This window comes from Myripristis murdjan, chromosome 21 (assembly GCF_902150065.1).
Source record: "Myripristis murdjan chromosome 21, fMyrMur1.1, whole genome shotgun sequence".
NCBI lineage: Eukaryota > Metazoa > Chordata > Actinopteri > Holocentriformes > Holocentridae > Myripristis > Myripristis murdjan.
This window is the reverse complement of record NC_044000.1, coordinates 11,319,851-11,345,437: the sequence shown is the minus strand read 5'-3', so window position 1 is coordinate 11,345,437 and position 25,587 is coordinate 11,319,851. Positions and strand designations below refer to the sequence as shown.

Here is a 25,587-nt window from a genome sequence, read left to right as displayed (position 1 = left end):
TATTTTGAAGAAACTAGAATATAAAACATGTTTTCAGTTATTTCACCTTTTTTTGTTAAGTACATAACTCCACATGTGTTCATTCATAGTTTTGATTCCTTCAGTGAGAATCTACAATGTAAATAGTCATGAAAATAAAGGAAACGCATTGAATGAGAAGGTGTGTCCAAACTTTTGGCCTGTACTGTATATATATATATACACACACAAATACCTACATAGAAGTATAGGTGTATAGGTATATATATATATATATATATATATATATATACACACACACACACATACCTACATAGAAGTATAGGTGTATAGGTATATATATATATATATGTATATATGTGTGTGTATGTATGTATGTATATATATATATATATATATATATATATACACACACACACACACACACACACACACACACACACCTATACTTCTATGTAGGTATGTGTGTGTATGTGTTTGTGTGTGTATATCTATAATTCTCACATGAACTTTGATATTTAAGTGGGGTGAGGGGTTTGTGGGGGTATGTTTCATTTAAAGAGCTGTTTCATTGAAAGAAAGGTCTGGAGGGTTAAGTTGCTGGTGTCAAATTGACCCCAATTGATGAAAAATGTTAGTAAAGTTGTGTTTTGTATGATTTCTGTAAGGGAATCAATTATCTCAAGATTTTAAAATGTAACAAAAGAATGTAAAAATATTAGGCCTAAACAATTTACAGGCCTTATAAATGTTTAGTTATCAGGAACACTTCTGGTATGCCTTTTTACCAGTCTTTTTTGTTTGAGGTAGCCTACTATTCTGTATTTAAATGTCATCGTGGTAAATCATCTATCAGCCACATTTCCAAGTGAATATAAATTTTATTTTTCTTCCCTGCTCTTCTTCTGCTACTTCCTTTCTTCTGTAACTTCGTGCCTCCACAGCAGGGCAACCGGGCTAGGGTCACCCTGAGGCCCATCATCCTGCCAGAGATCCTGCAAGCCCAGCGGGAGGAGGTGTGCAGGGTAATCTGGGCTGAGAGTGTCAGGCCCTCAGAGCATGTGCGCCAGTATGATAAGTACGCCATGCTGGTGTCCAAGCAGGCGGAGGAAGATGTGGAGCAGTTCCTCCAAGAGCAGCATTCCTTTCAGGAGATCATGGTAGAGGTGATTCGCTACCAGCAGCTGGCTAAACAGATTCAGTCCACCTCATGCAAGGTACTTGAACAGCATGGTGGAATTTAGCAACTACAATCTGATGCAGTGCCTGGCTTTAGAGAGATTTTATAATAACAATAACAATAATAATAACAACAATAACAATCATAATAATAATGATACAGCAGAATAAGCTGAAATTTATAGAAATTTGTATTTTGTATCAGGAAATTCTTTGGGGGATTTTAAAACTGTGACAGTGCATTTACTTCATTTACTATTTTACTTGCTAAAATATAGTAGGGGGCGGGGGTGGGGTGGGGCCAGAATATTAGAGAACCCCTCTCAATAAAATGCAGTCCAGTACAACAGCACCACTATGAGCTCAATGCCAAAGAGAACTGAATGAACACCTCTATTACCATGACCAAAAGAAAACCTGAGCATTATAGGCATCAGAAAGTAAAGTTTATGGCACAACAGTTGTATTGGATTGAATTAGACTGTACAGGTGTACCTAACATAGTGGCCACTGAGTGTAGGTTTGTGGCCATGTGTTAAGTGGTGTTAAGGGTGTACTATCACTGAACAATATTTTGGGTTTCAGGTGGAGCATTTTGGAATGTTTACAGTTCATGCCCATGGGCTGATCTGCTCTCTTGTCAAGCGTGCTGAGGGGCTACAACAAAAGCTGGTCACACGGATGCTGCAGGAACATCAGGAAATCAACAAGAAGTGAGTTGGTTTACAGTTGCCACATTGACCTAAACACATGCACACAACATGTCCCCCATCAAGGCCTCCCACTTCTGTTATATTTTTAAGTTATTTTCTTACGGAATGGCTAACTGAGAAAAACAGAATTTTATGTTTCACACATATCCCTCAGGTGTGTATGGGCAAGCTTCTGCACTTTCAACCAATATCAGTCTGTGCTCAGACCTTAGCCGGCCTCACTTTATAGACTCAGACATTCTCCTGGCCAGAGGGAATGTGGCACTCCTGTCTTGTGCAGTAATAATAACAGACGTCCAAGTCTTTCTGAAGCTTTCACACCCTTTTCTCATGACACTAAACTGTAATATTCTCCTATTCACAGGCTCTCTGATGAATTTGAGAGAATTGCACAGAAGGCACTGAGCACACCACCTGACACACAACAACTTATGGAACTCAAGGTAACTAACACCCTTTTTGTCATGTCAGCCAGCTTAGTACCATGCGCTGTTTGATGCACAGTGTGGAGTGGTATAATATCATAACACTTGTAGATTATACATTGTATTGTATAATTCCAACTGTGATTTGAGGTGTTGCTCATTGTTGACATTTTCCTTATTTTTAAATGTCAGTTGTGACAGTTTTTACAAGCATATGCCACAGATTTTTAAATCAGGTTTGCCATATATATCTCATTCACTCCCATTCAGCACCAAACAGCTTGGAAAACAACTTTTGAGACTCTTTCCAGTCAGTAAACATAACCCATCACTGTGAGCAAGAGGTTTTATTTTACAGAAGTGTTTCATACTTCTGTAAAACAGAGTATCTTAAATAGTGACATCATCCTGCACTAATGGGTGTAAATTAAAATTTCAACCAATAAAACCTCCACAAATCTTTAACATCCTCTCTCATCCACCTATCCCTTAAAATAAAATTGTGTTTCTCTCCCAAGCTGATATCCTATTAGAGTGCTCTTGTGAATAATCCTCTGCACTCTGACCTGCCCAAAGCCTGTTTAAACCCTGTTTAAACAGGAACTACGTAAAATCAAGAAAGTAAGTCTATTTAATGGGGTCTTTAATGCACACATCTGAGAACACTATAAGAGCCCAGAACAGTGGGTTCCTTACTTCTGATTTCTGCCTCTTTTATTTCCATGCTTTTCCCTGCAGAGTCAAACTTTCAGCCAACAGCAAATGTTGTGTTGTTCAAGATCAAGATCAAGGTTTACTTTATTAGTCTTCCATCGGAGAAATTTGTCTTGGACAAAGAGTAATGGTGCACAGCATACAAGAAACATAAAACTGTGTAAAAAACATATAGTAATAAATAGGTCACAATAAAAACATATAGGCTAGTAGTAAAATAGAGGGTCACAGCAATGTATCGAAAGTGAAATATGCCTAATCAGACAGTAACAAAACCTATATATATACCACAGTACACATTTGGTTACATTTGAACCTGTCTCCCATCAATCACAACCATTTGTAGTTTGTAAACACAACCGTCAAAGTTAGCCCCTCCTCCCTGGCTAAGCTAACAGCTGGCAGCGAGTTTTCATTTCCTAAGATGGTGATGCAATGAAATAATGGGCCAGAATATAAAGTTGCTGTCCTAGGAAAAAATTGACCCACAGGCATCTACCTGTCCAACAGAAAACAGGCCAACACTGTTCTCATCCTCTCTTCATTGCTCACCAGTGGGTGAAAATGAACCCCAGATTTTCTCTAGTTTTGAAATGAGCTTGGCCCACTTGGCGTTTCGCCTCACTGTATTTCCTTTTTCCACGGTCTGCATCTGCAATTTTTGTAGCTTCCTGTTGGATGTTGTGCTATCAATCTGGCACTGTGTGCTGTTATAGGCAGTTAACAGCTGACGCCAGAAGAGTCTTGACTCTCGAAACTCGAAAATCCAGACAGAGGGCAGGGTCTCTGCAGATACACACAGACCACCACACACTTGTTGTCATAAGTGATGATTGAGTGGAATTATTTTTGTATGAGTCTATATATTGTTTTTTTGTTGTTGTTTTTTTTTTTTTTTTTTTTTATAGAAAATCATACTAATTCTTTGTTTAAATGTAAAATAAAGCTTGATTTTACATAATTATATTAAATGTAATATTTATTTTAATATACATATATATTTAATTTTAAAAATATATAGATTTATTAATACCATTATTAATATTATAAAATATATAAAATTGGCACCCTCTTCTTTACCTGGAATACTTTTTAGGCAAATATTTAAACAGCATTTATATCTAAATGTTGACAAGAAAAAACACCACAGCTGTCTACCTTCTTGTCCTCTACCACCACCCAGGCATATGTCAACACAGTTGAGACCACAGAGATGCCTCTGCTGGAGCAGAGACTGAGGGACTTGAACAGCCAGCTGTGGCTCCTGATGGAGTACATCATGCTGTCTCCAGAGGACATGGAGCTCAACAATCAGACTATCCTGTGGTATTCACGTATGCCCTCCATCTTTGAAAAACACAGAGAAATCATCAAAGACAAGACCGAGCAGTACCAGAGTAGCCTCAAGGTTGGTTCATCAGTCAGCTGTTTGGTTGGTCTTTGTGTGTGTGTGTGTGTGTGTGTGTGTGTGTGTGTCCAACCGTCCACATAGCTATCAATCTATCTATATCCATATTTTGTCATCAAAATATGGGTGGGGGATTCGGGTGGGGCGTAGCTGTACTTGTCACCAGGACTACCTTTTGAGAAACCACTGTTCTGTGAGGATAATTCAAGTTGTGAGGACATTTTGGGTGGTCCTCACAAAAAACACAATTTTTGGTTTGTTGATTACAACGATACACTCGACATCTCACGCCTACCCCACCTCCAATTTCTGTGGTTTTGGCGCTTCCGAGGTGAGTTTTTGAGAGAAAACGCACTGACCCATGACTTACCTGCCACAACCCGGAAGAGCAACACGCCGCAAGAGTTAACGTGAAATCATGTGGCAGCTCCTGATGCCTGATACTGAGTGGCAGGAGCTGTCAGACTTATGAATCACTTCATCTCCATAGTCTTTATGTGTTGCAACAAATTTAAACCCTTTGTCCTGTCAGATAAGCTACTTTTAGTGTAGGTAGTTACTATGGGGTTAGGAAGATAGGGCCTGTGGTAAGAGTTCTGTGTGGATCACAATACCCTGCGACCACTCCCCTATATCCACAATGCTTTTGCAAATGTCAGTGACTGTTGGTTGTTAGGAAGTTATTATTAGGGAAACTAATAAGAAGGAGCTGGTCTCTCACATACTGACAGCACCATGTGGGATTGACTTTTATATTCAGTACTTTGTAGGTACTGTTCCTGAAGCACATTGCATTAAATTTTGGAGTTAATGTGAATCCATGTGGCTCCTGATCTCCGGAACTGGATTGCAGGGACAGTCTTACGGACACACACCCATGCCCCTTGTCTTTTGTACAGTGTAGATTTTGTAGTATGGAATTTTTAATTTTGCAATTTTATTTCTAAAACTGTGTGTAGAGTGGTGGTTATTTTTATAAAGTTGGAGTTTGGTTAAGGTTAGGGTCAGGTTATAACAAGAATGTATTATTTAAATCCTTTTCTGAAATGGTTAAGGTTAGGGTTTAAATTGGTCTCAGTGTAGTTTATGAATTATTGAGGGTCTGAGTTTGATTAAATTTAGGATCTAAAATTCTATTCTGTTCTATTCTATAAAGGTTAGGGTTTGGATTGGTTTGGGGCTAGATTAAGAATAATTTAGGTCTGACATTGGTCTGAGTTTGGTTAAAGTTAGGGCTAGGTTGTGGGTAGGGTCTCATGTACTATCTTAATCCTATTTTGAAATGGTTAAGATTACAGTTTGGATTGGTTTAGGTCTTGTTAACAAAATGGCAGCTTGTGCAAGACAGAAATTGATGGATTTGATGGGAAAATCAAACAATGGCGGTTTAAAATTTTTGTCTTTTAGTCAGCACAAGCCACTTTAAGTGGTTTCTGGCTTGTTTTGCTTATTAGCGAGGAGCATTTCATCAGTCACGTCACCATGAAATCATGAAATGTTTCAGCCGTTTGCACATTAGAGACTCATCCATGGAGACCAGCTGGGGTGATCAAATCCCAGCTAATGTTCCATGCCCAGCTGATTGTATTATTTGCTGCCAGTACTTTGGAACATAGTGAGCAGTTGAAAATGCCCAACTGGTCGGGGATATTTCAAATTCCAAGTGTGTGGTGTAGTATGTACTGGGTGTGTGACTCAAACTAGCCTCTAGTAGAAGACTGAGTCACAATTAAGGCTTTTGACTGAGCCCACCATTCTTGTGTACTTTGTCTCCAAGTGAGATTCAGGAGGGCTGCATATGTACCAAATAGCACAGATAGGACTCTTTCACCGTGAGGTTTCTGAGTCTGTCTGGAGCTATTCCTGTGTCCTCCATTGTTCAGGTCCTCCTTCAGGCCATTGTTTTGGTGAGAACAACTGTAGCTGTTCCTATGGTGGGTAGGGAGTGGGGGAAAGGAGAGAGGAGAAAGCTCCACAGAGGTTTAAATGTAGTACTTTTTTTTTAGGGAAAGCACTCTTATAGCAATTAAAATTGCTGTTTGTTTATTATGTGAGAAGAAGGATGATGGTTGCTTGAGTCTGTCTCCAGGACAGCTCTTGCTTGAAGGAACTCTTGTCTTCCTCAGGGGACAGGTTGTCTTCCTCCCTTCCTTTATTTTTTTGCTTCTGTGTGTGGGGTCAGTCCCACCTCCCTGTTTATCTGTTATAGGTTGGTTTGTATTCAAACTTGGGTTTGGTTCCCCACTCCACAGAGGGAATGTTATTTTGTGATGATAGTAGTGCACTAACTTACTGAGTGTGTAGTTTTAACTTAAATTGTATTTTAACTGTTTTTTAAATAAAAATGTGGCATGCCATTTTTGTGTTGTTGGTTGTGTTTTCTCATTTTACGTTTTTGGCTGGTTTCTTACTTTTAAAGACCTTGATGTCCTGAGCTGGGTGTCTAAGACCCTGTTGTTTTGATTATTTAATTTAATCAATTGTTATATTTTGTGTTTTGTATCCCTCTGGCTTCCAGCTGTGACAAATTAAAGTGACAAATTAAAGTCCTATTGGATTTATATTAGGGTTGTAAAGATGAATTATGGTTATGGCTAAGATTAAGCAAAGGCTGTCATCGAGAATGAATGTAAGTCCATACAATGTCCCTGCAAAAAGGTACTAATAGCGTGTGTGTGTCTGTGTTTATTTCAGCTGCGCTGCACATGCTTTGTGGAGGTGCTGGAGAGCTACAGCACACAGGCAGAGGAGTTTTCCACCTTTGGCAACCTAGCAGATCTTGACAAATACTTGACGAAAGCCCAGGCCCTCAATGCCAAACTGGAGTCAGCCATGGAAAAGGTTGGAAAAAATTCAGGCTAGAGTCAAAACAAAATGTTTAGAGGATAAGTTACATATTTCACAAGATAAATTCTCAGTGTTTTCTGATTAAATGAGAGGGAAATACATAGCATTTAAGAGTGCATAGCTGCAGTTCATTTGATGCTAGTAAATGCTCTGGCAAATACATTCTTTGCTATTTGTGCTGTCAAATATTTAACCTTTAGAGGGCAGTATTAGCTCTAGAAAAACTTAGCCCTAGTGTGGTACTGGTTATCTTCATCCATTTTCGATGTTCTGTTTGCTTGAAATATATATTATTTTTCTTTCTTTCTTTCTTTCTTTCTTTCTTTCTTTCTTTCTTTCTTTCTTTCTTTCTTTCTTTCTTTTCTCTTTTTTCTTTTTCTTCTTTTCTTCTCTCTTTCTTTCTAACTGGAAAGATTGATGGTTTTAACCAAGAGGAGGAGGCCTTTGGGTGGCCTGTGTCCCAGTACCCACAGCATAAGAAGGTCCAGGATAAGCTCATGCCCTTCCTGCGCCTCTACGAGACAGCCTCTGACTTCCAGAAACAGCACCAGCAGTGGGTACATGGGCCACTATCTAGTGTCGACCCAGACAAGGTACCAGCATCAAGCCATAACTTACAGGACAAATTAATATTGAGCATCAAAAAATGAATGAGGATACCCTTTGCCTTCTTGGCATACTGTCAGGAGGCCACAGAAGCCTTTTGACACCGTCTTGGTGTTCATGAAACTTGTCTTGTTTGGCAGGGTAGTTGGGGCATTGTCATCTTAGAATGAGAAAGTCAGGAAGGACCAGTGTATACACTGTGGGGTTCAAAAAGTCTCAAGCCTCATGGTCCTTGGCCACTATATGCAGAGTTGTAATGACGTCTATGGCTACCCATACAATTATAATGAATGTTCCCGTCATCCTAGCCATAACCATAACCACTCCAAACTGTGGGTGGTCCCGGACGTCTTTGTTCCTGCTGTCATGCCCTGTTGAACAGTATACTGAGGAATTTCTGGCTATTGTTTCGAATACTTCTCCCTGCCAGAGGGGCAGACAAAGTTGAGAAATCAGGGAAAACCTTGATTTCAGTTTTAAAGCTGACATAACATATTCTGCTAACCAATATTCAACTAAATCTAGCACAGTTTTACCTGTGGTATTTTTTAACCATTAGTCTGTTTTATTCCTTTTTGTACTTGTAAAAGGCTCATCATGAAGTGTTTTGCTGAGTAACAAATGACATACCTATGAAAACAAGAGAAAACAAATGCTGTAAATTAAAAATTGATTGAAAGTAATCACAAAAACACATTGACTGAAGTATCACTCTTAATTGAATTGAACAAAAAAAAAAAAAAAAAATCATTGGTGCTGTGTTCATAACTTCCAAGAGCTATTTTCTTGTATTGTTGTATATTTGTGGCAAATTGAGTCTCATAATTTTATATTATGACAAAAAAGTATCAGTTATGGATTGCACTTCAATATACCATTACTTTTGTTGTCTCTCTAATGTTTTTCCTATCTCTGTATCGCAGGTAGAGGGGGATGTTGGCAACTTCTGGCGTGCTCTCTACAAGCTAGAGAAAGGCTTCTCAGATACCCCCAATGCCCTGAGCATTGCCACCAGTGTGAAGGCTGAGTTGGAGACTTTCAAAGAACACATTCCTCTCGTGCAGGTAGGATTCTCACAAAGTGTCGACTTGAACCTGCCAAAATGGAAATTGTAGGGTACGCAATTCACATATTATTTACAGTTGGGAGATTGTTTTTTCATCTTAACTTGGGCCAGGTCAGGATTTAATGTTTACAGGTTAAAATCACCTTACCATACCTTACCATACTAAATCAGCATTTAATTTAAAATGCCTTTCAGCTAATCAATTTTAGGTATATATTTGTCAACTTACTCCTTACCTTGTAGGTGTTGTGCAACCCTGGCCTGCGTGACCGTCACTGGGATGCCATGTCAGCAGTAGCTGGCTTTTCCCTGCAGCCCTCTGATGACCAGGCCTGTGTGGCACATTTCCTGCCCTTGCAGCTAGAACAACACCTGAGCAGCTTTGAGGGCATCAGTGAAGCTGCTAGCAAGGAGTACTCACTGGAAAAGGCCATGGAGAAAATGGCTGGTGAATGGGACAACATGGAGTTCAATCTGTTGTCCTACCGAGACACAGGTACCTCCATCCTGTCATGCGTGGATGAGGTGCAGATGCTGTTGGACGATCACATTGTGAAGACACAGACCATGAGGGGCTCACCCTTTATCAAACCTTTCGAGGTAGAAATACGGTAAGAGATCTGGATGTAAGAAAAAAAAAAAGAAAAAAATCAAATGCTTGAGTATAATTTGTTTGGATGTAAGTGCACTGTGTGGCCAGTCACTAATATCATAATGTAAGGACAAATTTTAGGGCTGCTTGCATCTGTTTGAGTTTAGCAAGTGCATAACAGAGCTTATGTTTGTGGTATACCAAAGTGGTATATGTAAGGAAACAAATTCCTTTTATACTGTAATAGTTCACACCTGAGAAAAAAAAAAATCCTAAAAATAGTTTTTTTTTGCAAATTCACATTCCTTTTCACGTGTTTTTTTTTTTTTTTTCCCAGAGAGTGGGAGGGAAAATTGCTGCTCCTCCAAGAGATCCTGGATGAGTGGCTGAAGGTACAATCCACCTGGTTGCACTTGGAGCCCATCTTCAGCTCCCCAGACATCATGACTCAGATGCCTACGGAGGGAAGTCGCTTCACTGCTGTTGACAAGACTTGGAGGGACACAATGAAGCAAGTATCCCTGGTAAGATGTTTGCTTATTTAATTTTTTAGCCAAGAGAGTGGTGTGGTGATCAAATACTCCTTCAAAACTACATTTAAGCCCTTATGATAGCAAACATCTGCCCTCTCAAGGTGTCCTTACACATGACACTGAATCTCTACAAACATTAGGGCCACAGTTCAGTGGCTTCCTTGTAGAGGGGGTAAGCAAACAGAGTTTTATATCTGTGCTGCATTGAGAGGAAGGTCTGTTGTTCAAGGGAGACACGTTTTATTATAAACATTACATGATTTCTGAAAATCTGTCTGAGCAAAGCATCGGTTTTTGATAATGCAATTGGAAAGAAAAGGGAATTTAAAATTTAATATAATAATTTTTAAAGAGCTGACAATCAAAGATTACCTGTTGCCACTACCTGCTACCCGTGAATTACGCATTTAGCAGCTTCCACTATCCCTAAACGGTATTTTGCGGCCACACTACCCGCTATACATTATGCCGACTCCTTTATTTGCACCTGGAGGTGTGTCCGTGGGCATGTTTATGCGCTTTCCCTACAGTTGCTATCTTGACCACACACGTTAGGGAAAGCGGATAGGGGGTCCTCAGAACCACCCGCTATCCCATTTGGGCTTTTACAAGAGCGTGCCCAGGCGGCTTCAATGCTCGTCCACTTGGACACGTGGACGTGCACATGCGGCTCCACTTCCCCAATTAACTCGCCTATAAAAAGCCACTTTGCTTTAGCCCCAGTTGAACCCCTGAGAAAAGGGCAGAGATAGTACTAAATCACGACCTTCCTCTCTCCATCACGGGTTTTGGTTTGCGGATTTGGGATAACGCAGCCTGCTCTTAAAGGCAATGGCACTTGGCACACTGATTGGTTTAACTGTCGTAACGCCCAAACCACGCCTATGCATAATGTAACGGGTAGCGCAAGTGTTTTAGGGATAACGGCAGGTGTGCAAGATAGCAACTTTTGCAGGGGAACACCTCTTACGCAATGCTAAATCCCCAAATAACGGGTTTAGGGACTCTGACGCAAGATAGGGCCCATAATGTCAAAACATCTACAAGCCAATGTGAATGAGTAGAATAAGGATGATGGAAGGAAGTCTGTTAACAGGCACACCTTAAACAACAACAATAACAACAACAATGCTTTTGAATTCTATTTAGCTGATTTGGTCAAAGCACTAGTACTAAGTAACACTATAGGTTTGTGAATATGTTGTTAAACTCTAAAGAGCCAAAGAGCTGAAGTTGTGTTTGAGCTAGACTCTGTTTTTCTCATGTTCTCATGTCCAAATACCTAGACAATTAGTGCATTTACTGACCAGGGGATATATGCAAAAGTCTGGAATTGAACCATAATAATAGCTATCTTAAGTCAGACAAAGGTAGCAACAGGCCCATCAACAAACTACCAATTATGGAAAAGATTTCTGAGAAATGTGTCACAGAACAAGTGATCACTCATCACAACAACAAGCTAGCTCTACACAGTACATGTGTTGAAGTTTCATTTCAAAGCTGGTGATTTCACTGAAACAGCTAATTGCTTCATCACAGAGAATGCAAAGTTTAAAATTTCCTCATGTCTCTCCATACCAAAGACATTTGACTCTGTTTACCATGACATTGTCTTTACTAAAGTTGCATTGGTTCAGATTATCCTATGTTGCCTTGAAAAGGGTAAAATCTGATCAACCAACGTTGGTAATAATATAGGTTTCTCTCAGGGTCTACCATTGTCTGTCATCACTGTTTAGCCTACATATAAATGATTTGCTGTCAGCATGAGTGCTTAAGTCCAGAGATACTCTGATAACACTTTGTCATTTGTCATTTTTGCTTATCTTATTGTGCACAGCCCCTCTGCATCTTTTGATTAATGCCCACTGTGCCTTGAGTCTCCAGTAGCTTCATCCTCACACTTCATCCTCACTCACCCGCCTACACAGTCCTGTGTAGGGCTGTTGTGAGCTAAATGGTTTGATTTCAGATTGCAGAAAAGCTGAAATCAGGGATTGACATTTCCCCTCTTTGTCTCAATTACTTCTCATTGTCAAAGACAATGAGAAGTAATTGAAATGATGGTTTGACTATAGTAGAAGTACAGCAGCTAGTGTTGCGCTTGCGCCCTCAGCTTAACAGTAAAGAGTTAAAAATGACATCTGAGGAACAGGTCTTTTGAAATGAGGTAGTAACATTACTAGCACATCAGTGAGGGTAACCAAAGTCATTTTCAGTGTAAGCTCTTTGGCTAATATGCTATCTAGCTAACGTCACTCAGCTACCCAGAACACATTCCTCCTAAATGATCAAAAAACAAACACACAAACACAATCACAAGCAGAGCTGAAGGACAAGATTAAACATGAAAACATGTAATATAAATAAATAAACTAAAACCTGAAAACCCACTCTCAAAACTGATTAAAAAACAAGTTGATATTTAAATAAAACCTGAAAACCGTGCAAAAATAAAAACATACAAAGGATCCCAGACTGTAACACTGACACACAGAGTGAGAGTGACAGCAAAGAAGAAAGTGAGAGAGAGAAGAGAACAAGAGACTGATAGAGACAGATATACAGACGCAAAGGTAGACAGAAAAGTCAACAGAGAGAACAATGACTGAGAAACAATAACAGAAAGACAAAGAAAGAAGAGACAGAGCAAGACAGAAACAAAACAGGGGGCAAGAAAGCGAGTGTTGCACAAGCACCCCCAAAGACTTTCCAAAGGGTAATTGGCGTCCTCAGTAGACCTGAAATGAGACACATCAATATCAGGCAGTGTCCTCTAGAAAGTCCAGCCTGACTGCACCATCAAATAGAAATCATGGATTTTGTCTGGAAGGAGCAGGGCTGTGCCGAGCCACAAAGAAAATGAGGTCACCAAGGGACAGGAAGCCTCTGCACACACATTTGTAGACACATATACTATCTACTGTGAGATATGTGTGTCAGCAAGGGGCTGTGTTACATTTTGGTGCACATTTTTGGCAAAATGCTTTGTGTCTGTGACGAAATGAGAAACTGTCGTAGTTTGTGTGTGCGTATGTGTGTGTGTGTGTGTGTGTGTGTGTGTGTGTGTGTGTGTGCATGTCTATAACATCACCGGAAAGTGAAATATTATGCTAATATCATAGTAAAATATGAAAGTCTTCCGACTTTCCAGTGCCCATTGCTAGACACAATAGCACCTTGTGCTAGTGTTGCTGGGATAGGGCAGAGAGAGCATACTGTACGGGGTCTTCTCTGTACCGCTGGCTGAGGTTCTTAGGAGATGGCAAGACATTGCTCACTGCCTTGATAGTGAAACTTGCTCTGAATGTTTACCTTTCCCCCAGCTCTTCCCAGAATTTCATGAAGTTGAAAGAATCTTTGTTGAAGCTTGATCTTGTCCCCTCCTTCTTCCTGTATTCCCTTACCAGTTTCTCAGCTCTGCTCAATATCGTAGGCGGGCTCCAGATTCCTGACTGCAGCAGGTTTATGCCTTCCTTCTCCTCTGCGGCCTTTTTCCATTGCTTCCTCTGCTGTCTTCTCTCACTGACTAGCCAGCCTATTTCCTTCTGCCTCCAGGACTTAGTTGGAATGGTTGGTGTTGCTTTCCTCTTCACCACTCCAAATCATTCTACTCTATAGCTGTAGATTAAGTCCCCCATTCTCTCCAGCTTCTTCATGGTGATGCCTCCAAGCATCTTCAAGATGTTACAGAGGTCAGTCTTGATATCTTCCCACAGTGCCTTTTTGCAGGATTTCAGGGAGCTCTCCTATGTCTTCTTCTTCCTCCACTGGGACAGGGTTGTTGATGTCCTGCAGACTTTTTTGTCTCACTGCCGAACTTCAGTCGACTGAGTTGACCTGCCTCTAAGGAAGTAGCTGTCTTTGTGTGGTCCCTGTTGTCCCTTCCTTAAGCATGCTTTGCTTGAAGTGAACCACATCACTGTAAAACATCAACCAAAATAATTTTAATGAATATATCAAATCAGACCAGTAGAGTGGTTGTTGGTCAAATCCCATAATGCACAAAGCCCATAATGCATGCATATGAGTTTAGTTAAATCAGTGGTAGACCAAATTGGGTACAACACAGCAGTCTGCAACTGTTAGGACCCAGTGTCTAGAGAGAGCTTATGCAAGTCTTGAAACAAAAATAACTGGGTTGTAATGATAGTTTGGCTCATATAATTTATACATCCTGATCTTGTGGTCTTACATAAACCTGAGATAAAATGTGCTACAAATGGCATAAGTCAGCGTAAGCTTGTGTAGCAGCTAGTTAGCAAATACTGTGGATCAGCATTCATAGTCCAGTGCAGCAATATTACTAATCTGTTAAAAAACATTTCACAAAATATACAGAATCTCACCTGACAAGCATTGTGTCAGTTGACTAAGCCAGCAACCTAGACCCCCCCACACCACCCCACCATAAGATATACCTCTAAAATATGTGGTTTGAAAACTTTATCATTACATCCTTGTGTTTTTCTCTTGGGTGTCTTTGCTGGGAAAATTTTAACCTTTTTTGGCAATGCTGATATGTAGAAGTATCATTTGAAGCTATATCGATATACAAATTTCATTTTGACTGATGGTGTTCATATAAAGACTACATTTTTATTTTTTTGATCAACTTTTAATGTAATAATCCTGAGCATGGTTTACCTGATATTTTTTTCAGATTTTTTCCACTTGCTGGCTGGCATGTTTGACATGGGTTCCACTTGAACTGAAGTGCCAGCAATAATGATAATGAAAAATTCTCTTCACGTAGGCTAATGTGCAGAAAAATGTCCTGATTATAACTTCAAATAATGTGGAACAAAAATATTTAAGACAGTTTTTGCATGTTTTATCAATCCCCTGACTGTTATCCGAAGGGTAAAATGAAATGTTTCAGTATTGCAGATACACTAATATTCCATGATTATTCATTGTGGAATCTAAAGTCATGATAAATGAGCATGCACCATTAATTGTGCGGTTCTACTGCAGTCTAATAGGTTGTAGTCAGTAAAGCGTGATGATGCTGATTGACCATAGGCCACTTAGGGTAGAAAAAAACTGTCCCTCCTAATACACCCATAGGTCTGCATCAAAATCTGACAGACAACACACCCCTTCACCTCATCCATAGCATAGATTCATCAGTGCATGAAATTGGAATCATCTCAACTCCATGCTGCTACACAACAGTGCACGGCAAGAGGGCAAATAGGCCACTGTGCAACTATCCTACCCACAAATAACAAACGGAAGGATTTCAGTTTTTTTGCCCAGATGGTAGTCATCAGACCAACCACTGGGAGCTGCTCAAGATCCACTGCTGGCCCAGCACCTCACTGCTTCCACATCTCAACTTTATCTTCCTCCAGTCATTACTTACTCTCTGTGTCAGTTATTTACTGGCATCTACAGAATCAGAAAAAAAAAACAGGCAAAATTAATTTTTGAAGACGTGAACCTGTTTCCTTTTAACTATGCCAGCAAACTGCACCTTCCACAGCAACCCTTGTCCTCTCTAATGGGCTGAGGGGAGGACGATTCACTGCCCTTTTTAGCTTTTTGATGAGTTTCTTAAGACGAGTACTATTGTGTACTAATGGAAAAATGGATTAAGAATGGATACCCCATAGCAGTCACAAATAGAGAATAGCCCGTAGTTAATGCCCACATGCAGACTCAGTGCTCAGCAGGATGTTGCAGGAGTCATTACTAAGCTGTCAGTATGTCCTGAACTGAGTTGAAAGAGGGGGGAAACAGAATATGCGTGTGTGTGTGTGTGTGTGTGTGTGTGTGTGTGTGTGTGTGAGTGAGAGAGAGAGAGTGAGAGACACTGAGACCTTGTCTCTGCCTTCCATTCTGGCAATTTGCCACAGAATGTACAGACAAAAGACCATGCAAAAGATTATAATGGTCTTGCCTGCCTGTGTTTGTAGTATTTTTATTTGGATGTGTGCAATAAACATACAAGGTCTATCAGATCTTTCTAAACTTACAGGTTAGACAATGAAAGCATAAGTATACTCATGAGAACAATTCTGCAGGAATTCAGTCCTGAATGTGGATATACTCCGTATGAAATGGCAGACAATGTAGGAGGGAACATAATTCATAAGTAGTCTGGAGGCAGCATCTTTGGGTGACTATCTGAGAAGGAATACATTTTTTTTCTTTTTAGTGTATGTTTTCTCCCAGCATAATTCCCTTTCACAGTCTTATTATTGTCAGTTGTGGACAATTCATATACCCCAATGAAGTTATCCATCTGTTTGACTCAAAAACTACATTATCAGACATAATATATGCATTACAACATTGTTAGCTATTCACTGTGCTCATGAATAGCCTCCTGCTGGCATACTGAATATAAAAATAGCCCTCTTATTTCATTGTCTTCTTGAAAAATGAGCAAAAATCACAAGACTACTCAAGCAATTCACCACACTATTCACAAGCTACAATGGCTGTGAATCCCTCTGCGACCCTTATCCAGTATGAATGTATGGTATCACCAGCTGATCCTACAAAATGACAGAAAAGCCGAGCGTTGGCCCATTCAAAGTCTACCAAATCAGGCTTTATATATGTATCTTCTCCTTTGACTTGGCTAATGAGCTTGATGATTTGATTTAGCCTTTTATAAGGGGATCGCTTACAGTAGCCTGGGTCTCATCCACAAAGATGAGATTATTGCCTCATAAAATCCAATCAAGAAGGGGCTTCATCTCCAGAAATGGAGTTCCCCCTTTCTTTCATTAGCATTGTCCAATAACTAATTATTATGATGCCAAAGAGTGACTTAAGAAAGACATATCAAAGAGGTGCTGCTTATTGCCACTTTTTTATTACTTGCTTTTTTAAGTTGAGCCCAGAGCTAAGAAGGCTACTTAGGTGTGAGTCATCTTTCAGTTTACAGCCACTGTTTCCACTTCAGTCACCACAGGTAATAAGAAATCAATAGCAATCAAGGGAGGAAAAATAATTATTATCTCTCTCTAGATAGTATGTGTCGCTAGCATACTTTTGAGCAGGGCATAGGGAGATACAAAGTGTTTTTTAGTGGCTGCACCTCTGTTCAGTGGACTGTACCCTTTACTGGGTACAAAGAGGAATTTGTGACAGGTCAAAGCAATGCAATACATCCTCTTTTTGTTGGTTTTTGAACAGTATTGATTGTAATTTTTTCCAAGGGCAGTGTCTACTGTAAACCTTTTGTATCATACACAGTGCCTTTTACAAATAACCTTCTGGGTGCAATCTCAGTGTGCTGCAGCAACCTCTTACCTAGAATATCAAGGCCTTTTATCATAAAATGTAATTTTACAAGGGTTTCTTGTAAGACTGCATGAATAACGATAAAGCAGTTGTAGACACATGTCTTGAGCGTATGCCCAAAACAAAATCAAAGACCACGTTTTTCTCTTTATTGCTGTTATTCTTCACCCTAATCCTTCATTCCTATGAGGAGTTGTTAGTGATAAGAGGCATGAGAGAGGGGACATGCACTTTTCTCACCTCACTTTTCACACCTCTCCAGACTACTTATGAATTATGTTCCCTCCTACATTGTCATACGGAGTATATCCACATTCAGGACTGAATTCCTGCAGAATTGTTCTCATGAGTATACTTATGCTTTCATTGTCTAACCTGTAAGTTTAGAAAGATCTGATAGATCTTTTATTTAGGCTCCTCCTTTTTCAGCCACATGCTGTCTACAGATGAGATGATACCAGAGCTGAAATGTATTGTAAGTGCTAGACAGACCTCAGGAGAAGTCTCTACCTCTGCCCCTTTGTCTAAAAGGCTGTGTGACTAGTGTGCATGTAATTCACTTAGAGCAGCCAGTGCATGTTGTTGAAAGAAAACTGCAGTGCTTCCCCATATTCAGCATGTAACACAGCCCCTTGCTGACTATGCAAAATCTCAGGCTCGGTTCGGGTTCGGACACAAAAATGCTCCTTGGGTTGGGCTTTGGTAAAATAGGAAAGTACTTAGAAAAAAAGCCACATTCTTTTCTTAGTTGCGTAAACAAAAATGTGCAATGAGTGTTTAAAATTTGTGTTTATGTCATTAAATGAGAATCCAGATAAGGATCAGTTTTGGAACTTCAGCAAACCCTGGAACTGGGAACTGGACATGAGTATAAGAGTGGACAAAAAACTGAACCTGTCCCTGGTCAAACATGTGCTGTGAATATTTTTTACACTGGCTGGTCTTATAAATAGAGTATATTTTGCTGTGATATAATGGTGATCATAAAGGAGTGCTTAATCTCAGTGGCTGAATATTTAGTTTAAGTGTTATATGTTAAAGTGTGATATTTTGCTTAAGGCACAATTCTTTTTTGTCTGTGGCAGGACAAGCATGTTCTAGCTGTAGTGGCCATCGACAAGATGCTGGAGAAGCTAAAAACATCCAATGAACTTCTCGAGATGATTCTCAAAGGTCTCAATAACTACCTGGAGAGGAAGCGCCTCTACTTCCCGCGGTTTTTCTTCCTGTCCAATGACGAACTGCTGGAAATTATTTCTGAGACCAAAGACCCCACCAGGTAAACAGCTAATAAACAATTAGGGATGCACACAAAAATCTTATCCAGTTTTCCCATTAACAATTATTAACAGGATTAGCTGGGCCCGTGTGATATATGAACAATGACATCCTTCATATTGGCCATGGTGGAACCCAGTGGGTCAGCTAAACATGCCTGATTGCATATCACTAGCAAACTCCAAGGTATATTTTGAGTTTGGTGAGTCTCTAAGTTTCAAATGTCTGAATTAATCTGACATTTTTTGTTTCTTGCTTGTCCCTCGACAGTACCGGTAAATACAAGTGTTAGAGACAGATATCAGAGATAGAAATGGATTCACATCAAAAGGTGCTACATTTGTCCATTGCACAGTACAGCGTTTTGAAAATATGCCCCATCTATCCTATGAAAACCAAATGTTATATGAAAAAAGGTGTCTTATTCACCTCACTGAATCAGTATGCATTTTCTGTGGAGTTGCACAATCAGAAACAGTGTTTAAGGGTAAAATCTGAGCATGCATACAGCTGCAAAAATGTACATTAAAAATGAAGTTAAGGAATTTTAAGTGTAGTTTCAAGGTTAAGGATGAAGTTAAAGCTGCACTTGATGGTATGGATGGTTTTTTTGTTGTTTTGTTTTAATTGTAAAGTGTCTTAAGAGCCTTCTGTCCACTGTCATACCACTGCGAGCTGGGGCTATCTTCTAGCAGACGGTTTTAATGCCCCTTGGCCTCCAGCCGCAAGAGCAAAAACCATTTGGGTTTCCACTGTTGTGCCGATAGCCCCGCAAAGCAGCTAAAGTCTCAGTTAAAATTAGTTGAGGCAAGCAATTAGTGATTGTGAGATCATCTAAACTGATTGCTCTTAAAAACTCACTTATAAATTTTGTGGACAGGATATGTTACTGTAGTTATACCTCTGAATTTGTGACACAGCAGTATCAGATGATATTTGAATGAATGTTATCTTATTACCAAATTGCTTTAGCACTTGATGATGATTTGAGTTGTCTAGAAAATGTCAGCATAGAATGTTTTGTTGTAAATTTGAAAATACAACAGAAAATAACTAGCATTGTTATACTACTTGGAATCAAATACAACTTTGCAGAAAAACATGTAACTTAAAATAAATCCTGCCATTTCACATTTCTTGCTAAAGAGATGTGTGGGATTATGCATCCGCAGTTCAGTACAGAAGCATGTCACAACTGCTTAGTGCATGTAGCCTCTCAGAAACACAAACTTAAACTTAAAACATTTTCCTCACCACAAAATGAAGGCTCCAAACAGTGAGAAAGAGTGAGAAAGGAGGAAATCAAAAAGAGAGGGAAAAAAGTAATTTAAAAGAGTTAAGGCCTTGGAAAACTAATTTCAAGCCTTGAAAATCCTCAACTAACTATAGGAATTTAATTATAGCAGCTCTTCTTTTTGTGCATACAATGGTCTGGCCTACTTTACCTCCACAGTGGTTCCCCCAGAAGCAAGGCCCCCACTGATAAGCAACCCTTGTCTCATTTCACCCAGGGTATTTGGTTAATAATGAATGTGATTTCAGACAAAGGATGCTCTAGCCCCTTACTTTCTTCTTGCTATTTCTGTTTCTCCTCTCTTTTTTCTCTTTTGCCACTTCTTCCTTGCTTCAGCTGCTAGGATTTTCATTATATCATCACAGATTCATTTAGCCATCATCTCCTCTATAAAGACAGGATTTCTGGGGGGTTGGGGAGTGGCGGGCAGTGTAGTGGTGGGGTGTTTGAAGGATTTGTGGCAAAGAATTCACTGCTTGGCTGAAAAAGAGGCTTGTAGTTCAGAGATGTGGAAGAAGGGAGCTGCCCAATTTGCAAGGGGATGCCTAGGTTTTTAATGCTGTATTCAGGATGGGAGTGCCAGTCTATTGATTATCTGGCTTTGCTATTCCTTTGTCTGTTTTCAACATAGAGCCTAACGATTGAATCTTTTCAATTCTAGCAACCTGTGTTTTTCTCAGACAACCTCCTTGTTGCCTGAAAAAAAAAAAAAAACAGATGTTTTTGGCTCTGTTCTTCTGTTCTCACCTGGTACTGAAATCTTTGATGTCTTTGGTGATCTAAGCACAAGTGGACAGCTGTCAGTCAGTCCATACACACCTGGCATTAACATGCGTCTCCAAATGAGCCTCGTCTGCCCACTTGTTGGGCGCTCTATGTGTAAAGAAACACATATTATTTCAGTGAGAGAGAGAGCGAGAGAGAGTGTAAAATCAAATTCTTACTTTGCTAGTCCTCGTTCCATGCAATAAATAAATAAATAAACAAATAAATAAATAAAAGTCCGCAGTGTCTAATCTAAATGACTACCGCCCTGTGGCACTCATCCCCATCCTGATGAAGTGCTTTGAGAAACTGGTTCTCCAGCACATAAAGAACAACATCCCTGCCAGTCTGGACCCTCAGCAGTTTGCATTCAGAACCAACAGATCCACAGAGGATGCCATCTCCACTGCTCTCCACTCAGTCTTCACTCACCTGGAGAAAAGCAGCACCTACATCAGAATGCTGTTTGTCGACTTCAGCTCAGCTTTCAACACAATCTCCCCCATGAAGCTGATTGGAAAACTGAACACTCTGGGCATCAGTACCACTCTCTGCAACTGGATACTGGACTTCCTCACAAACAGACCCCAGTCAGTTCGGATTGGCAGTCTCTCCTCCTCCACTCTAGTGCTCAACACCGGAGCTCCCCAGGGCTGTGTGCTCAGCCCCCTCCTGTTCACGCTGTACACCCACGACTGCAACCCCCGACATGGAGAGAACTCTATTGTGAAGTTCGCGGATGACACCACCATCATCGGCCGGATTTCCAACAATGATGAGTTCTCATATCGGGAGGAAATCAACCATCTTGCAGAATGGTGCACAGAAAACAACCTACTGCTCAACGTCAGCAAAACCAAAGAGCTGATAGTTGATTTTAGAAAAAAAGAGGCAAAGACACACAACCCTGTCTACATTAATGGAGCTGAGGTGGAGCAAGTGAGCAGTTTTAAGTTCCTGGGAATCAACATAACAGAGAACCTAACATGGACTTCACATATCTCTGCCCTGGTTAAAAAAGCCCAGAAACGGCTGTATTTCTTAAGGAAACTTAAGAAAGCAAAATTCCCACGCCAAGTTCTTGTCAGCTTCTACAAAGGAGCGATTGAAAGCATCCTGACTGGAAACATCACAAACTGGCATGGGATGTGCACGGCCCAGGACAGGAAGACTCTGCAACGAGTGATTAAAACTGCCCAAAACATCATTGGCACCCATCTACCAAGCATCAGTGATATCGGGGAGGTGAGGTGCCTGCGCAGAGCCAAAAGGATCCTAAAAGACAACAGCCACCCCAGCCACAGCCTGTTCACCCTGCTGCCATCAGGCAAAAGATACAGAAGTATTCGCTGCCGTACAACCAGACTACAGAGCAGCTTCTTCCCTCAGGCTGTGAGACTACTAAATGCACCATCTGCACTCCTCCATGTTTAATAATTTTATTTTCTATACAATCAATTAATCAATCAAGAGGGAACCACACTTTAATTTCATTATTCAACCTGTTGTATAATGACAAATAAACTTCCTTGTATCCTTGTATCCTTGTAAAATGGCATTTAACAGGCAGCAGGTATTTAACAAATTGGGACATTCTTGCTCACTCCAGCCTCATTTTAATGTGCTCGCAATTACTGATTATTATACGATATTTCACGTCTGTTACAGGCTTGGTCCAATCACGTTCAGGCTCAGATTATTTAATTATTCCATATTCTGAGAGGGTTGGGTTTTCCACTTAGGTGGGTAAATCCACCTGTAATATTTCTGTGATATTCCCGTTGTAACTTAAGCGTGCAAATGCACATTATGGCCAGTAATATTTCTGCAGTATTCCTATCATAATTCTGTTGCATCTAGGAAAGGATGCGTTTAATCACACCAGAGCACAAATATAAGAATGGCCGCCGCCCCCAAATGTATATGGAAGAAAATAATTGCATATTGCCAATACATATTTTTGAGACCCCAAACATTTCTTGCATCATGTTTTTAGGGGAGCTTGTGCCTAATTAAGGGGAGCTGAACTCCTCATCCAAGGAGACTAAAAATTCTTGTGATACTAGCACCTTACTAGCCCCATACTGAGTACATCATATTATGAGCCCTTAATGACAGTATTAATTGGAAGGCTACCAAGAGAAAATGGATAAAGCTATAGCCGGATTTTGCTGGCTGCCAGCCGGATGGCCAGACATTAAAGAATTTCCAGCTGACTACTTTTGGACTGTTTTGTTTTTTCTCATAAGGAGTTGCTCTTGCCCTATCTATGTAAGGTGCTTTGCAGCTAATTGAGCGGAGCTTTTATCATAAATGTAGAGGCTAATCTGTTACTCACTGCTTGATTGTGTGTAGGCTACATGCTTTTCAGTCACATGAGTAATAGGCAGGAGAAGAAAGCCACGAATTTGCAGGGTTTGCCAGCTTAAACTGGCTACTACTACTACCCAGCTGGACATTGTGAACTAGCGGCAAACACTGGCTATATTTCAGAATATGTTGATAATTTGTAGTTTGTAATGACTAATAATGAGACAAATACAAAAATGTGAATGTTAATTAGCAACTTATTAATATCTTATGTGTTCTCTAATCGCCATGGTTACCTAAATTGCATATGTAAACAAAATTGAATGTGGATCACCAACTAGCAAAATTTTTAGTGGTGTTTTAGGGTCTATTATGTACTCGTTGAGTCAGTAATTGTATCTGTAGGCTATTAGTATGCTAAATGCGAGATCAGTAACTTAGTGTATATCAAGGTTGGAATTCCCTTTTTCTTTGTTTTGTAAGATACGCCTAAAACGTTAGGAATATTTTAAATAAAGATAAATCAGAGTGAAAAAAGAGAGAAAAAAGAAGGTATTGCATTTCAACCAAGAGGTACTGGTAATGGCAAGAAAAACATAAACAGAGCAAAAATATTCATAGTATATTTATATGGACTTAACCACAATCCTAAGACCCAGGGCAGTGGACTTTGTATTTTAAAATCATAAAAAGCTACATGTTTTGTTTATGTCCTCGTCAGGCTCATTCAGGGTAGAAAAAGTTAGATGTGTGAATGCAGAAATGCATGACCTCATCAGCCAATAGCCAAGCATGGTTAAATCACCTATTAACATAATAAATTGCTAGTTTTAAAAATATAGCCTGTGACAAACAGCATGCACACCAATAATGTAAATACAGACAGAAATGGGCTGAAGAAATATGGAGAAAACCAAAGCTAAGAACTTACTGTCAGATTAAAACCAGCTACCAGTCTGAACCCTATGTCACCCTTAACCTGACCAGAAACCAGCGGTCTGTATGTGCCCAGTTCCGGTGTGGCATTTTGCCCTTGGCCCTGGAAACAGGTCGCTTCCACTCTATCCCAGAAGAGGAGAGAAAATGTTGCTTATGTGACCTAAATGAAGTTGAAAATGAAATGCATTTTCTGTTTTATTGTCCATTGTATCATGCCCTTAGAATCAATCTCTTTTGTAAGGTTTCTGGCTGTGATCTACTCTCCGATGAATCTATGTTGTCTCATTTCTTTACCAAAGAAGTGTTCCCACTCGCTAAGTATCTGTCAGACGCATTTCAGTTACGCAAGTCTACTCTTTATGTTGTGAGGTAGTGTGCCTTTACATTTAATGTAACTTGTTTTGTTTTGCCATCTTGTTTTTCTTTCTTGTTTGTAGTGTCTTGTAAGCCCATAGGGCTGGGCACCATTAATGGCGCATGACACTCTTTGAGAAAAATAAAAACTAACTAACTAACTAACTAACTAACTAACTAACTACAGACCATCTGTGCCAAAATTTGCCTACCTAAAGGTTAATGCACAGGCATTAGTCTTGGTGATATTGGTGCAGACACATACTGATGACTTAAGTCATCAGTATGTGAGTCAATGTATGTACTGACAATGATAAAATTTCAACAGGTCACAGACAGAGCAGAGGGACAGATAGATGATCTCACTACACATTGTCCCTTTTCTCTCCTGCAGGGTGCAGTCCCATCTTAAGAAGTGTTTTGAGGGCATTGCTAGTGTGGTGTTCACTGATGTGTTGGACATCACCCACATGAAGAGCAGTGAGGGTGAGGTGGTGCAGTTACTAGATATCATCTCTACCTCCAAGGCCAGAGGCCAAGTGGAGAAGTGGCTTCTAGAGCTGGAGAAGGGCATGACTGTTTCCTTGCATAAGGTACTATCTGCTATATTCTTACACTATTTGACTGTTTTGTTTTTATTTTCTTGTTCTGTCCCTTTATAGTTGATTAGGAGCCAAGTTGATATAGTTTCAGTTAGTGAACTGAACTGTTTTGGTTCCTTACTGATCTATAGACATTTGTATGTTTGAATGTTAAACCGAGTTCCTGGTTTTAAAATGGTTGAAAGTGACTTCTGAAGTTAGGGTTCCACTAGTAGCTGAGCATAAATCCCTTGTCCATCCTATGGTCCTTTTCAGATAATTGGAGAGGCAATTGAAGCATACCCCAAGGACCTCAGGATCAACTGGGTGCGTGCTTGGCCAGGCCAGATTGTGTTGTGTGTGTCACAGGTTTACTGGACAAAGGATATCCATGAAGCCATCAGCTCAGGAAAAAAGGTGGGCAAAGCCAAAGGATCAAGGCCTACTGCTTATTGTGTTTGTTTAGATGCACAAAGAATTCTGAACAACAGCTCATCAACCAGTCTTGAAGTTTTCATGAAGCTTAAACATAGTATCCACTGCAACCGGGGCCGGCTCTGCCCATGTTGGCTCCCTAAATACTGAAAGCACATTAATCACCTTCATATTACAGCTTTTATTCCTGTAATATGATGCATATTTCTTCACATTTCCCTCTGAAACACTCAAATGTATGCATGTCAGGAAGAGTTCAGCAGCTAAGAGTAACAATCCTAGAGCAAGGAGGAATCTTTCTCATGG

The 25,587-nt window shown here is 40.0% G+C and overlaps 1 protein-coding gene across 1 annotated transcript in view; it reads left to right on the top strand.

The window, feature by feature from the left end:
• Positions 1–25,587, top strand: part of dnah7 (dynein, axonemal, heavy chain 7) — a 130,552-nt gene that overhangs the window by 8,557 nt on the left and 96,408 nt on the right. The window contains exons 10-21 of the mRNA XM_030081275.1: positions 924–1,196; positions 1,744–1,871; positions 2,236–2,314; positions 4,194–4,418; positions 7,113–7,259; positions 7,679–7,858; positions 8,795–8,935; positions 9,181–9,548; positions 9,867–10,053; positions 18,411–18,604; positions 24,660–24,858; positions 25,123–25,263. Of these exons, the coding sequence (XP_029937135.1) occupies positions 924–1,196; positions 1,744–1,871; positions 2,236–2,314; positions 4,194–4,418; positions 7,113–7,259; positions 7,679–7,858; positions 8,795–8,935; positions 9,181–9,548; positions 9,867–10,053; positions 18,411–18,604; positions 24,660–24,858; positions 25,123–25,263 (2,262 nt within the window). The remainder of the gene's footprint in view (positions 1–923; positions 1,197–1,743; positions 1,872–2,235; positions 2,315–4,193; positions 4,419–7,112; positions 7,260–7,678; positions 7,859–8,794; positions 8,936–9,180; positions 9,549–9,866; positions 10,054–18,410; positions 18,605–24,659; positions 24,859–25,122; positions 25,264–25,587) is intronic.